Source organism: Castor canadensis, chromosome 6 (assembly GCF_047511655.1).
Source record: "Castor canadensis chromosome 6, mCasCan1.hap1v2, whole genome shotgun sequence".
NCBI lineage: Eukaryota > Metazoa > Chordata > Mammalia > Rodentia > Castoridae > Castor > Castor canadensis.
This window is the reverse complement of record NC_133391.1, coordinates 22,503,627-22,520,039: the sequence shown is the minus strand read 5'-3', so window position 1 is coordinate 22,520,039 and position 16,413 is coordinate 22,503,627. Positions and strand designations below refer to the sequence as shown.

The window sequence follows — 16,413 nt, the reverse complement described above, 5'->3', positions numbered from 1 at the left end:
GAAATCTGCATGTTTATGAAACACAGGAGAAAGCTTCTGATCTGGTTATCTTATCCCAGAAGAAAGGTTAATATAGATATTTCCATCTGCAGGGACATAGGACAGAACAGAGCCTTTGCCTACCCTCAAGTCCAGTTCTTAACAGGAAGGTGTGAGGCCTGTCTAGCAATGACTGAAGAAAGACAAAGCAGTCATATAGAGCAAACATGTTCCTTTTACTGATAAATAATGCTCTTTAAATCTGATAAAATTATCACTGAGCAGTGAAAACTAGCACTTCCATAAATGAATTAATATATTTTCAACATTTAAATAAATCTCATTTACTAAGTGTCCATTTGCGTGCAACACTGATGATAGAGGTTAAAAATTATATGTGCTGCTTTTTAGGAAATTTTAATGAGAGAACCATAAAGTTTCAGCATTGATAAGGAGACTAATACAAGACATAGCACAAGAAACAGATGTCTCTCTTTATCCACCATCCCATAAACCCACAGTGTATCCAGTGCTTGGCTCACAGAGGCCTAAGTCTCTGACTCACTTTCCTAAGACTCTGACTATACTTCCTAGTAGCCAGAAAGGTTTTCTACTTAGTAAAATCCTACCAATGTATTACTACTTTAAATTTTGAATTTAATATGCCTGCCTGTCCCAGATGGATACATATTTTATAGAGGCCTGTTCTTAGTTTTTGAACTAAAAGCTTCATGTTAGGAATTTTAGCAACTAAAAGCTAAATAGACAAATATATTTGGTCTGGAAGACCTTTGAAGACCTTTCATAAAATACTGCAATTTCTTTATTTCTTTTATTTTATCAGTTTTACATTTGCTTACATGTGTATACATTGTTTGAGCAACCTCCCCCTTCCTCCCACCCTGCCCCCAACTTCCAGGCAAAACCTGTTCTGCCCTCTTGTTCTCTGATTTTATTGAAGAGAAAACATAAGAGATAAAATACTGTAATTCCTTATTTGAATGAATGTAGCAGAAAATTATAAGAGAAATGAAGTGAACAGATTAAAGGTCTACTCCATGCAAGACTAACAATGCATTTAACTCATCATTTTGTAGCTCACATGTGCAGAACACTTTTCCTACTGCATATTCATATAAGCCAAAGGAGGGTGTTTATTTATATAAACACTATAGGAAGAGGGGACAGATGCTATTTTCATTATTTAAATAAAAACTGAAGCCAGGTGCCAGTGGCTCACGCCTGTAATCCTGCTACATAGGAGGCTGATAATGAGAGGAACATGGTTCAAGGCCAGCCTGGGCAAAAAACATTTGCAAGAGCCCATCTAAACCAGTAGCTGGACACAATGGCGCACCTGTCATCCCAAGCTACATGTGAGGCTGAGATCAAGAGGATGGTGATTTCAGGCCAGCCCCAGCAAGAGACCCCATCTCAACGGGGAAAAAGCTGGGTATAGTGGCACAGGCCTATCATACCAGCTATGGCAGGAAGCATAAAATAGCAAGACCACAGCAGGCTGACTTGGGCAAAAAGCAAGATCCTATCTCCAGAATAACAAGAGAAAAAGGACTAAAGTGGTAGAGTGCTTGCCTTCCAAGTATAAACCTCTGAGTTCAAATCCTCAAAAAAAAAAAATCAAAGACATGATAAAACATTCAAAGAAGGTTGGTTTTCAGTCCCAGGTATTTGAAACTTTGTTTTGATTTTGATCTGTTTTTGACTTGTGTTTGGTTTTGCTAAGTAAAACTGCAAGATTTTGTAACACTGGTGACTTTCCATGGAGCAATTTTAATTCATTCTTCCCCTTAATCTCAGATAACAACAATGAAATACAACAAATAACAATGAATTACACATGAAAGTAGCATATTCAGATTGAATCACTTCCTTCTTGCATTAGGAAAATCAGTTACAAATCTGTGAATTGATGTTTGTGATACAAACCTACTGTTTGACAGAGAATGGTCCAAACTATTCTGAAATCCCAGACCCTGAGAGACAGGGCTCATCCACAAGCAGGACCTGAGGGGTGTTCTCTGTTCTGGATGCAGATGGGAATAAATCTGCTCATTTATCTTAGGTAAATAGCTAATCCTGAAAAATCCAGAATCACTATCAGTCATAAATTCATAGCACCTTGTTAAAAATTATAATTGATTTTATATTAGATTTTATTTTATCACTATAAAAGTCAAGTAGGCAAGGTTGAAAAAAAGTTATGAAATTATAACATATTTTTCTATCCCAAGTTGTAAAAGACAACCACAATTATGATTTCTTAAATAAATAAATTGATAAAAGAATTAAACCAGGGGTCAGTCACATCAACTTACCAAATGACAAACCTGCCAAATTTATCAAGTTTTCAAGCTTACTAGAATATTTTACTATATTAATTTAATATTAACACCAAATCATTATTACTGAATATATTTTAAATAAAATTCAGCTTCTGAAACCTCAGTTCTAGACTTATTGGTCTAGCACATATGAAAGCAAGTATTTTAATATAGTCTAGAATATAAATATATTAATAAAAAGTTATAATAATATGGTTTTATAAGTATCTAATAAAAATAAAATAATTGTATCCTTATTTGTGAAAAATATATTCATGAAAGATACAATTAGCAAGAATGCAATTATTAAGTATATACTCATATAGAATACTTTGTTCAATAAACTTTAATACTGCCAGGAAAAAATATTTATATTTACTTAAAATAGCTGCTAAAATATATTATAGGTATCATATAGAAAACCATTTAATATGCCCATCAGATTAATCCTTTAAACAATAATCATGGTAAGCCAGTCAATTTAGCAAATAAGCCACGCCATGAATGGCTTTCAGTGTCTTGATGTTGGAAGAATTCACCTGCTTCCATAAAATTGAGCTGAGAGTGCAGTGCATTTTTGTGCAGGAAACAGAGCATAGGTAGGTTATTATGTTCAGGAGAATTTTCACTGGTAGGAGTCTTAGTTTATCTCAAACCATAATCACTCTCTCTGTAACTCTGTGTTGAGAAGATCTCAAAAGAAAACGTGCAACAAGACCATCTGTTATCCCAGCTTCATTAATAGCTACCACAGGAACCACTTTCCCAGCAGTAAGCACCTAATTATAGATACAAAGCAATTTCCCTTTGACTGGAATTTGACCTGCAGTGTGACCCAACCTCCAAAAGCATCAGATCGTTTAAGTACTGAATTCGCAAAGATACAACCAAGGCTGGCTGCTCTACACCACTATGAAAGAAACACATTTTCATGCACTTTATTAGTCAGTACGATGAGCTAGCATGCCACTCACACACCGTGGGGCCATTAATAATAGGTTCATTTGCATTTTATGGTCATTGCCAATGTAAACCTGCCTACATAAGGTAGAACATTTCCTTCTATCTTTGTGAGAAAATCTTAGTAATATGACTGATCCTGTATTCAGGCATATTTCATACTACAGTTTAAAAAAAGCCAGTATTTATTTATAGCCTTTCTGTCAAGTTTGTATCATTTTATAAGATGAAGCATGTTTTAAGATACAGAGATGTCATTCTTTTAGTAATGGGAATGAGAAAGAAGTCGATCTTTGAAAGAGAAACAAGCTTAAGGAAAATTTGCTTACAACTTCATTGTCTATGGTGTGTCAATTATCACAAGGCAATGTACTTGCCCAAGCACAATTTATTTGGTTCCTATCTGGTGCAACACAGTACATCGATCACTGAAATGATGTGGTAGGCTCTGCTTCTTTCATTAACTTTTCTAACTTCTTTTACAATAACAGCCTGTCCTTCACTAGTGCACGTACGATAGCTAGTTAGGTAAGATTATGATTCCATCTGCATGTTCTCCTGTACAATTTAAAAATGTTTCATCGTCCTTGCACCAGCACTATGTCTTTACCTCATTTTGCAGACACAATTCCCAGTGTAATATTGAGTGTCAAATGTGTACTGCATACACACTTACTGCTAGGTAGCACAACCTAGTGCTAGGCGTACCTAAGCGAATGGTCTATCTCACTTTCCTGTAGCCTCTCCTCAGATTGAAAGAACAAGTGGGAATTCACACATATGGTCACCTAACTCTAGACCAAATACTTGGAAAATTATATCAGAACAATGACAATTTAGTAATGAGTATTGACATTTGTAAAAATACGGATAATTTTGACATAACAACTCCAATTCTAAAAAAAATTAAGAAGAATACACAGACAAGAGAATAGAGAAAGAAATATTCACCACAGCTTCTGTTAGTAAAATATAAATCATTTCAGAAAAATTAATTGGCCAGCAATATAAGTAAATATATATAAATAATAAAATGTGACCATTTAAAATTATCAGATAAAACTTATTATTGGCATGGAAAAATATTCATACCATATTCTTAAAAATCAAAAAGCAGAATATAAAACGGTATGAGTAGTAAAATATGACTCTTTAAAAATCTATATAAAGATAGATATGGATTAAAAATAAATGTTGGTAGGGACATTCATCAAAGTCATGTTTTGTTTATCACTTGGATCTGAGATTAAGTTGGCTTTTATTTTGGTAATGTTGCTTACATAGATTTTCTGTGTTTCATTAATGAGCATAAACTGACTTAACTTACATTTTGTCTTTGTAACACCACTACCAAAACACGCAGAGCTTCTGATGTTCATATGTTCATATGTGTCACTATATGTAATGCTTCATGTGCGCTGTTACTCAATGATGGGATAAATATAAAAGACAGTCCCTATTATCAGTATTATGAATGAAGGTTTTTCTAGAATGCAGGGATATTGATTTGCTCACAGACACATCGCCTGTATTCTAACTCAATTTGTCAGCCTCCGAAGCGCTCGCTCACAATGCTTACGAGCATGCAGGATGATGTGCGAAGGCACTAGGTAAATAAGGAGTTAGCGATTAGCAGCCTATGCCGTTAAACAGCTCGGAAGCCAATAGACACGAAATGTAGACAGCTATATAATATGCCCAAAGTGTTCCATAGCGTGAGTACTGTACACGGTTCCCCAGCGGTAACAAAGCCCAGGGAGGGCTGGGAAGAGAAGGCCAGTTGTCATCGTGTACTCCTGCAGCAGCTTCTCAAAGCGTGGTCTGCAGTCCACCTGCAGCATATTCCTGTATCCATCGCACACCTGATAAAGAAAGCACTTACCAGGCTCAGGAGAGGTCATGTGATCTCCAAGAACACCATATCTTTGCTGTCTTGCTTTTTTTTTATGCTTTACCACACTACCAAAAATTTAAAAGCTTGGGAATGAACCACTGATGAAGGGAACATATGAAATGTACAAGGCCAGGCTTTAAGATATCCTCAAATATCTGAGTTCAGATAAACAGGACACAAGCTCACCAGTACCTGCTGAGCCTTTGGTCTCAGTATAGACTGATCCAAAATTGCTCTAAGGAGGTTCTCCTGGGTTTCAAAGGAGATTTGTCAATCTGTGACCTAAACAAAATCTTGGGACAACCGGGAGGAATTCAAGATGCCTCCAAAAGTCCATATTCTTGCTGAAAATATCAACCTTCCAATTGTCTCAGCCTCTGACTCACTACCTCAGAAGGTCTGTTGTTTTATTTCATAAATTGACAGGTTAGAACCAGATCTTACTAAGCATTTCAGTCTAGACCTATGCCCCAAAATTGAACTGGTCCCTGGAAATGCAAAGGGAGAGAAGGCTGAGGTAGAGGGTAGCAATTAAATAAATGCTAAGATATTTGAATTATGAAAAGCCCTACAGAGGCAATATGCAGACCACTTCCGACTTGCGGCCATCACTGAAGCGACAGAAGCCAAAATGAAATTCAATCCCTTTGTGTCTCTGACTGAATCAAGAACATAAAAAGCATTTCAAAGCACCATCCCGCATTCACGGAAAGATCATGTCTTCCCCTCTTTCCAAAGAGGTGAGACAGAAGTACAATGTTCCATCCATGCCCATCCGAAAGGATGATGACATTCACATTGTGCAAGGGCACTGTGAAGGTCAACAGACTGGCAAAGTCGTCCAGGTTTAACAGAAGAAATATGTCATCTACACTGAACAGGTACAGTGGGAAAAAGCCAGTGGCACAACTGTCCATGTGGCCATTCACCCCAGCAGGGGGTTATCACCAGACTAAAACTGCACAAAAACCGCAAAAAGATCCTGGAACAGACAGCCAAATCTCACCAAGTTGTAAAGGAAAAGGGCAAATACAAGGAAGAAACAATTGAGAAGATGCAAGAATAAAGTAGTCTAATTATACAACTTTCATTAAACACTGCCTAAATGAAAAGAAAAAAAGCCCTACACAGCTTTATTCTGGGAATTCCTTTTTCAATGTCAGTAAAACCCCAATCACATTCTATATTTTAAGTAAGTGCATCATTACCATAATTCCCTCCCTTAATCTGATTTCAACAAGGTCATCTGACTAAGGGACCTCCTAAAATCAACATTAAATTTGAATCTTCCTAATAAGGGTGCAATCCTACTGCTAGCCATCAGTTAAGATTGTCTGCATGTGCACACATATTTTTACTTGTTATTTGTTGTTTATAGGCAAAATTTTGTTGCTGTGATGCCCTGAGACTCAGAATATATTTAGTTCTTTCACCAATAGCCCAAAGCACAATCCAATTTGTCTTTAATTCATTTATATTGAAACACATTAAAATAAAAGTGTTCTTTCCATGGGTGGTTGGTCCATTGGTTGGTCGGTTGGTTGGTTCTGTAGGTGTTGGGTAAAGGAATATGATGGATGTGAAAATGTCTCAGTGAACTTGGAAATTTCATCAACCAACCAACAGAGACTTAAAGTGAAACCATTACTCTTCAAAAGAATTTATGGCATTTGCTATTACACTTTTTAACAGTGAGTATAAAAGAGTTAGATTTCAACTTTAATTATATGTTACTTCCCTGATTTGCTAAGACATAATCACAGGGTTTCCCTCTGAAATTATTATGGTATCTTTTTAAACAATCAAATCCTAATCAGAGTTCTTTTGACTACACACATTACCACTTCAAACTACTTTCTATAATTAGATCCAACTACAGCACTCATAACTGGCATTTATAAAGAAATGACTGTGTGAAGCCAGTTCATTTTTATCACATCTACTCCAGGTGGAAGCTGCCTGGTTCAAAATCAAACTGCAATGGAAAATAATAGTATTATTAAAATGGTCCCAAATATACATAGTTTCAGGATTTGAAGAAGCTGAGGAGCTTCAGAACCCAGATGAACAGTTAGTATCACACAGAGGGAAATGTCTCATCCAAAGCTTCTACTCTAGGAAGACTCATGACCTCTTTCTGTATTTTCTGGATGGTTCTCAGAGAGAAAAAAATCTCAAAGCTCAGTGGCTTTGGTAGGAGATAATATGTGATTGCACTCATAGATCTGATTATATTCTTTTTATTCTCCTTTTTCACTGAGCTCATATATAAAGGAAATCTTCATAAAACTTGGCTCTTTCAGGAGACTTGGTCCAACTCCAGCTTCCAATTCTATCAAACTAGAGAGCAGGAGAAGGGCAAAGCAGCTGCAGGCTCATACGCGTGTCCCTTCAGGTGACAAGAAGGACATTGCTGGCAGGTCAGGAGAAGAAAAGACCAGTCTAATGACCTGTGTCAGCTGATCATTTTCTCTGCCATTTGCCAGGGAAAATTGATACAAATTTCCAAACTTTGCCTCCCTCTCACTGTAGTCCTAGTTATAATAATTCTTTAACTTCTTTATAACACTTCCAGCTTGGGGGGTGAGGGGTAGCATTGGTGTATGACACATGTTGGCTAAATTCTTCTCCTGGCCACTTTCTAACATGAATTTGAAAAATTTACTTAATCTCTCCAAACACACAAATGCTCTTTTGTAAAAGTAACATTTCCTACCTCACAGAGTTGTTTGAGCATCGAGATATTGTACAAAATGTACAAAATGAAAGCAATTGCCAATTCTGTGTATGGGAATAGAGATCCTTTCAACAAAGGAACTGATCCTGGGACAGAAAGATGAGAATTTGAACTTCACTCTGGACCCTAAGCAGCTGTCTAAACTTAAGCAGAAGAAAGCCAAGGGCTGCTATTTTTATTATTAGTGCGGACTACCTTTTGACTTTTTAAGCTGTGAGCACAGACAAGTCAATAAAAAAATTATCTTTAAAAATAATGCTAGGAATATTTCTGTATAGCCATCCTTAACTCAACTAGCAAAAACACTTTGTCTTTCTTATTATGCTTATGTCTTCTCTTCAACAAAATTAGAGATAAGGGCAGAACCTGTTCTGCTTGGAAGTGAGGAGGAGGGGGTAAGAGAATGGGGGAGGGGGACGGGGGGAGAAATGACCCAAACAATATATGCACATGTGAATAAATGAATAATTGGAAAAAAAAGAAAGAATCATCTTAGTACTTTTCAAAAAAAAATATGAACAACATCCTTTACTTTTAAATTTTGATAGGAAAGTCTGTTAGTCTGTGTTATGCATAATATCCTAACTAGACATTTGGTTTTGTCCTCAATCCCCTCTCATTCGTTCCCTTTACCTAACCCACTGTGGAGTCACTTATATTAAGTAAGTCACTTATGTTCTCTGAATCTCAGTTTTGTCCTCTGTGAATTGGTGCAAATGGTACCCACCTTAGAGGTGTGAGTGTGATGGAGTACGATACGGCTCCATATGGATTAAATAATGTGACTGACACATAACAGTCCTTTAAAAATATTGGGGCTTTCTGTTCTTTTCTTAGTAGAACATTTTACCTAAAATACTAATTTCCCAGGGAATGAGGCAGAATCCATTTTTGAATGTTATGTGTGTCACTGTTAACATCACTGAGGAAGAAAAAGTTACAAAAATAAATAAATACATACGTTACTAGTAGGGATTATTGTCTAAATAAATGCTAGACCGTGATCCAGCAGTTAAGCTTTGGCCCAGGGTGTAACATGGACGAATTCTTTGAAGTTGGATAATAATTGATATCGCTGGGCCCCTGTCTTATTTCTAAATCACTGTGCACAACTAACTTATTAATAACTGGTTAGATACACTATCTTCTTACAGGACTTTCCAAATCCTTTTGTTTTGCTTTGTCATTTTCCCCTTTTAGAACTTAAGTAAAATTCACAGAAATATTAAAATTGCAGAATCATTGAATAATTGTAACAAAGATCGGAAAGAAGTTTATTTCCTCCTGAAATCTCTACAAAGCACCCTGAAACCATGTTACTAAACTTGAAAGAAGTGTATGAAGTCAATAAACTTAATTTTTTAACTTGGAAAACTTCTATCTTTTTTTTAGACCACATAGACATGCACAGCTTACTGACAGTGGAAGTTTCTTTTAGCTGATTTACATATTAAGTTTTAATAATATATGAAATAAGTATAATTTAGAAATACAGGATAAAGGAAAGAACAATTTGGAGTAAATAAAAAGAAACAAATTATTTTTAAGGCAAACCCAAGACTACGCTCCTGGGCCAACCCTTTCATAATTTTCTCATGAAGGAAAGGGGAAAAAATATGTACCTCCAAATAATTGTGATGTTTCTCCATAATAATGGAAAAGTCATCAAAATGCTGCAGGACAATTTCTATATAAATGCTGACAGGTGAATCTTTAGATTTTAAAGTTAGTTTTTATGACTTTACTCCTCCTCTTTTGTTGTAAATGCCTTTTGTTTTCTATATATAACCATTTTTATAGACCTTTCCCTCTTATTTTAATATATTTCTGGATGTCTATAGGATTATCCTTGGGGGAGAGGTGATTTGAACTTAGTTATACCTGCTCCACATCTCTGGCTTTCTTCTGTGCATGGAAACACATTTGTGGTTATTCTTCATCACTTCTTTAAATCAATTTCTTGTTAGTACATCTCATTCTCAAAAATTTACTTGCATTTTTAAAAGATGGCAAATTCAAACTTCTGCTGTGCATGACACACCATTAATAACTGCCCAGAGACATTCTGTACCTGCTATGTTAATATTTACTGATGTGTTAGGGTGGTAATGACCATCTGCTTCTGCTGCCTGAGAGGCACTTTCTATCTTCAGAGTCTGTCTGAGCTGTCTGACGTCAGAGCCCACCAAGGTGAGATGGTATAAGAGCTGGACAGCAGGTTAGCAAGTAGGGGCCAGCTCTCTACTGGATGCAAGCTCGAAAGGCACCTTCTAGTATTTCTGACACCGGAACATTAAAAGGTAAAGAATTTGCTATTTCTAAGAAAATTATTGCTTACTAAGGGAAAATCAGACTTGCTGTTACATATACGGTTTATTTCAAGGAAAAGTTAAAGGGATAATGTACAATAATATTAATTTTTCAGCTTGTTTAGGGAAGGAAATTGGGAAATGTACTAAGTAATAATTTTAAAATGTTGAGATTCTTATAAATTATGTTTTTAAGGTGTTTTTTGTTAGGCTGTAACTTAAAATTGCATCAGTTGTAACTGGAATAAAGTTCTTGATTTCAGTGCTGGATTATCCTTTTCAGAAAACCCAAGAAGCAATGTACATCCCAAAGGTGCAGATCCTTCTGCTCATGCTCTCTGTTGCACTGAACCATCTGAAAGCTACGCCGGTTGAAAGGTTAGTGAGTCATTTTAAAATTCTGGTTCTTATGTGAGGAGTGGGAAAAGTATAATCAAACATGCTGCAAAAATAAAAGCCCTTGTGTCATTAGATTTCTGACTGCATCATGCTAATGAACAGCACTTTGAGTCATTCAATTATTCCTTGAATTCTCTGTTCTTTTTTTTTTTTTCTGTTCTTTAAAGAATGATGCCAATGGCTGATGAGTCTGTCTGATGAAACTACTCAGAGACAGAGAAGGATATTTCTTGTCAGGCAATATGATATTTGCATTATTGAGGCAATACATAAAAGGCAGAAAAAAATACATAAATCCCAACAAGGTAGTAATTTCTACTATATAATCTGATATTGAAAAAAACTAGAGAAGTTTCAGTAAAGCATTTATTTCACATCAGGTAGAATTTCGTTGCATATTTACATAGATTATTTTTCTCCTCAAAGGGCTCTGGGAACACCCAGCCTTTTATACCTCCTTCTGGAAATTGCAGTATACAGAAATAAGGGGCAAAATTAAAGTTTTAAAAAGTTAAACTTAAGAAGAACTAGTTAAAAAACCATTTCCTATTAGAGGACTCATTCTACATTGTTGACTATTCTGTTAATGAGGCAGAATTATGGAAAGCTGTTCATGATTTGTCTCTGAGCTGCTATCCATGCAAAGTAATACATTTTGAAATATTTTCAGTATATGGCCTGTGTGTCAGGATTTCCCAGGAAGACTAATTTTGACAGGTGTTGTGTCATCTCAATGGTACTTACAATGAAGCTTGAATACTACATCAGGTGAAAAAGCAGTAATTGCAAGTTTCAAATAGAAGCCCCTTAAAACTGTAATTCCCCAGTTATTCAAAAGATTCTTGAGTTCAAATCTATGCATCTGACTTGAATAATACAATGAAGATTTTCTCTGTTCCTGATTCAGTTTTGCAAAGTTATATTATAAGTAAGAACTGTTCTGATAAGGATTATCATCACCCTCTATTTTTCTTTGGGGTGCTTTTTGTTGGAGCTTGTGGCAAGGTTTCTGTACACTTCATATAATAAATAGCAGGAATCCTTACACAATTTTCTTTGTCACTTCAGAACTTATCTAGTTTACAGGATGTTCTTCTCAGAACTGACTAATTTTCGATAGACTATCTCATGGATAAAAATAAAACTGACATGAAATTTCTGATAAGCAGAACAATTGAAGAATGACAGGAAAAGTAATAGTATTACTTAGTATGTCCATTAAAATCTTGATCTTTTCTTTTATTAGGTACGAATATTTGCTAAGCACCTTTTTCTAGTATGTCTTTATGGATGTGTGCTTATTATGCAGTGAACTTCACTCAGAAATAGAGTAGTTCCTTTCATTACCTATTATCAGATTATTTTCATGGCAGACCCACAATCTCTTACTTTGAATTATTATTAGACACACATAAAGTATTCTCCAGATTGCAACTGCTTTTCACGTTGTTTCCCAAAATCAGTATATTTGTTTTTTAAAGGAAGATGATTTATCATCCTAAAGAGTTAAATCATGTAATATCGATAATTCATAATAAAAAGCTAAGTAAACAGATGGATATGTCTCAGGTTTTGAACTCCTTTTGTAATAAAGCTAGTGTAGATTATTCCATGTCAACCTCATAAAATTCGATCATTTCATTTGGAATTTTTTACGTTTTTATACGTGTATGATGCAAGATGGCAATAAGAGGTAACAAAATGACTTTACAAACCATACCAAAAATCATAGTATTACTTTATACTCATGATAAAGGCAAAAAAGATCATACACTTTTTTTGGAGGAACTGGGGTTTGAGCTCAGGGCTTCACACTTGCAAAGCAGGTGCTCCTCCACTTGAGCCACACCTCCAGCCCACTTTTCTCTGGCTATTTTGGAGATGGGGTCTCACAAACTATTTGCCCAGGGTGGCCTCAAACTGCTGTCCTCCCAATTTCAGCCCCCCTAAGTAGCATAATTATAGGATTATAAGCATGAACCACTGGTGCTGGTTCACACACTTTCTTACTGACTTTTTGTCATTCTATTGTAAATATCTGCCTAGCAGGTAATCAGAGGGTTGTCAAAAACATAATTACCTAGGTACTAAGCTGTATTACTACTAGTAAGAGCTCATACACCGCAGCACAAACTGTGAGTAAGGATCCATTTAAAAACCATTTTTGCAGCCCTTGAAACTAAGACTTTTTTTTTACTGTTTTTATTCCTTTTTATTGTTTATTCATTTATTCATATGTGCATACATTGTTTAGACCATTTCTCTCCCCTGCTCCCTGAAGAGACATGATTTAAGAATTTTAGTTTGGCTTATTGTCACCACTGTTCAAACTCTCTTACAGTCAAGAATTTCCATGAGCTCAGGTGCCTGAACGAGGTCTGTAGTTTAGTGTTTGTTACTTGCTATGTAAGCAGCCAGGCCTTGTCTGCCCAAATAGTCAATGAGAAAAAGCCTGAAAGTCATGATTCAAAACCTTCCACTAACCATTTCAGTCACTTTTTCCAGCATAAATTACACTCAACAAATATCCAGTTCACTTGATGCTGTCAGAAGAGTTTTCTATATTTGGAAGAATTTATAATAGTAAAAAGAAAGGTTTCACATGAGTTTTTAAAACATGTTTTTACTATCCCTGCATACTGGTAGATATCCTGAAATACTCCTTAATTCACAGCACACACACTGAGACACATCCTCTGCATGTAGCTCACATTACGTACATGGACACATATGCACTCACTGTGGACCTTGAGTTCTCAGCCCCCAACTATCCCTTTCCACTTTACATGGGTGTTAGTTTCTCTAATTTTCCTAGTAATCAGAGTATGTGATATTCTGTATCCATTTCAAATACCATTTTGTAAGCTCACTTCTGTAATTTGTATCCAGAGGCCCGCCCATGTGTTAGTCTTGGACTCTCCCCACAGTGCCATAATAAACTTGAGGTGGGGCGTAATACGAGGTTCTAGGTCATTGGGGTGGCTGTTATAGGGATTTGGGAACCACAGTCTCTTCCTCTCCCTTTTTGTTTGCCTCTCTATGAAGTGAGCATTCTGCTCTACCACGCACTCCCCACTGTGATGTACTTCCTCTCCACAGACCCAGAAGCAACAGGCCACTGACCCTGGACTGAGCCCTCCAAAACCATGAGCTAAAATGAGCCTTTGCTTTTCAAGTTGACTTAACTCAGGTGCTGGCTACAGTAACAGAAAGCTAGCACACACATTGAAACAGACAATGCTGCAAAAATGTAATTGATATGAATAAAATTTTAAATAGAAATATGTTAAAATTGAAATGAATTTTTAAATTCTGCTATGATTTCTTACTTATCTATATTATTAATTTGCAATTGTTCCAGGTGGCTAAATGTGTGGTTAATACTGTTAGCATAAAACACTTTTTTGAGGTCTGACAGAGTGGCGCAAGTGGCAGAATGCCTGTCTAGAAAGCGTGAAGCCCTGAGTTCAAACCCCCCAGTTCCAGAAAAAAAAAACAAACACCATTTTGGTTTTAATACTGGGTGTATCATTAAAATTATCAAAAGCACTGGATCCAGATAGGTGGTGGGAAGATGGAACTGTTCAGATACACTAATGATAACAGAATACTTTTCTATTTTTGTGTATTATTCTTTTAGGGGAAGTGGTACCGGGGTTTGAACTCAGGGTTGTGCATGTACGTGGCAGGTGATCTACCATGAGCCACACCCCTGTCCCTTTTGCTAGTTATTCTTTCAATTCATGCCTGGCTGGGCTTGACCGTGATCCTCCTATTTATGTTTCCTGCAAAGTTGAGATAACAGGTGTGCATCACCATCCACAGCTATTGTGAGTTGGGGGGGGGTCTCAAGAACTTTTTGCTCTGCTGGTCTCAAACCAAATCCTACATATCTCCATCTCTCAAGTAGCCAGGATTACAAGTACGAGCCACTGCACCCTGCCTCATTTTTTTATGTTATCCCATTTTATTTTATTGTGATAAGAACATTTTTAAGGGGACAATAACAAATTTTTAAGTGGACAATATATTATCATTGACTAATGCACAATGTTGTACAACAGAGCTCTAAAGTGAATTCACCTTGCTTGAGTGAAAAATTATGTCCCTTGATTAGGACCCCATCCCCCATCCCCAGTCCACGATTCATAAATCAAATTATTTGACTTTAGATACCTCATGTATGTGAAATCATAAAGTATTTTTCTTTCAATGACTGGCTTATTTTACTTATCCTCAAAGTTCATCCACATTGTCGTGTGTTGCACAATTTCCTTCTGACATCTTCCCCTTTGCATTTCTGATTGAATAGTCTCAAGGAACTCACCAAAACTCAACAAAAATTAAGTACTATTGCTTAACTTTGTTGGAAAGACCTGAGAAATTATTCTTTAATTTCCACATATCTCAGGCTAGATATATCTTATATTCTAAATCTTTTTATATGTTAGAAAACAAGCTCAATAATGAGGTTTAAAAGAACATGACAAAGACACTTTATTTTTATTATTTGAATTGCACAATGACTTTCCCAAAGAAAGAATTTCCTGGCAAATATAATGACAATACAGAAGATGTATGATTTCCCTGTCAAAAATTGATTTTTTTTGTACCTTTGAGGTGTAAAATGTCTGTGATAGAGAGGCCTACACACCCAAACACTGAGTTACATCTGTGAAAATATCCCCTTTAGTTTTGGTGAATATGGGGTGTTTGAGATGCAGTGGTCACATCTACTCCTGAATCTAAGTCTCTGACCTCTCAACATTTTCTCAGTGGTCCTCGAGTGGACAAAAGGAAATGCAACACTGCCACGTGTGCGACACATCGCCTGGCAAACTTCCTCGTTCATTCCAGCAACAACCTTGGTGCTGTTCTCCCACTTACCAACGTGGGATCCAACACGTATGGCAAGAGGAGCGTGACTGAGATTTTAAACAGGGAACCACTGCATTACTTCCCCTTTTAGAGGTCAAGGTACCCCACCAGTTCTTGTCTTGTGTACTAACTCTCTAGTGATTCCCTGAAGAATTCAACAGTGCCTTTTTCATCTCTGGTGTGAATGATTCTGTGTATCCTGTGTTTGTTAACAGTATATAACATTGTCAAGAATTATTTTAAATTTTGTACTAATTAAGGTCACAGGATAAAAAGGCAATGTCTTTAAAAATGAAGTGCTTTGCTGTAAATTTTTATTTTTAAAAAGGCAATTTTTAGCCTATATCTTTATGACCCAAGTTTAAAAGTAAAGGAGAAAATGATAGTTTTAATCTTGGTAAATCATAAGTGGCTCACAGTAAAGTTTTGATCTTGAGCATTAAAAATCAGTCTGCATAGGAGCCTTGGTAAGCAATCCTTTTGACACTAGATTTCTGAAATAAGATGTCATTTAAAAGTAAATTAATAAAATCCTGCTTCTGACTCAAAAAGTGTTTTTAAAATTCTATTCTTTTTATAGTTGCTTGTACTGAGCTTACTTTATACTTTAAAGGGCTTCATTGTGTGGGATGGCACTGAGTTTTATTAAATGCATTCGCCCTTTATTGTGCTTGAGTGGCTTTCAGAAACCCTCAGTCATATTTTCATGCAGAGTATTTCAAAAGCAACCTGCATTTTTTAAATCATGCCTTCAGTTAAAAGACCACAGACTTCTGGAGTCCACACGGTGCATGGACTTGTCTTGTTGGCTAAATTACCTGGGCATTTCTGGAAGAATTTCCGATATAATGCTTCCTTTTGGTGATATTGGGGTACCATGCTTTGGTACAGGCTGTCTTCTTTCCCCTAACTATG

General features: G+C 36.2%; 2 protein-coding genes and 2 pseudogenes across 4 annotated transcripts in view; 2 read left to right on the top strand and 2 right to left on the bottom strand.

The window, feature by feature from the left end:
* The window catches only part of LOC109682211 (carboxypeptidase M-like), a 28,305-nt pseudogene extending 23,123 nt beyond the window's left edge, over window positions 1–5,182 (bottom strand).
* Slco1a2 (solute carrier organic anion transporter family member 1A2) overlaps window positions 1–16,413 on the bottom strand; it is a 123,318-nt gene that overhangs the window by 88,923 nt on the left and 17,982 nt on the right. The window lies entirely within an intron of this gene.
* On the top strand, window positions 5,807–6,241 carry LOC109682206 (large ribosomal subunit protein uL24 pseudogene; annotated as a pseudogene).
* Iapp (islet amyloid polypeptide) lies at window positions 10,520–15,589 on the top strand. Its single transcript, XM_020157327.2, has 3 exons — window positions 10,520–10,599; window positions 13,436–13,443; window positions 15,408–15,589. The coding sequence occupies exons 1-3, from the start codon at window positions 10,520–10,522 to the stop codon at window positions 15,587–15,589; spliced, it is 270 nt and encodes an 89-aa protein (XP_020012916.1).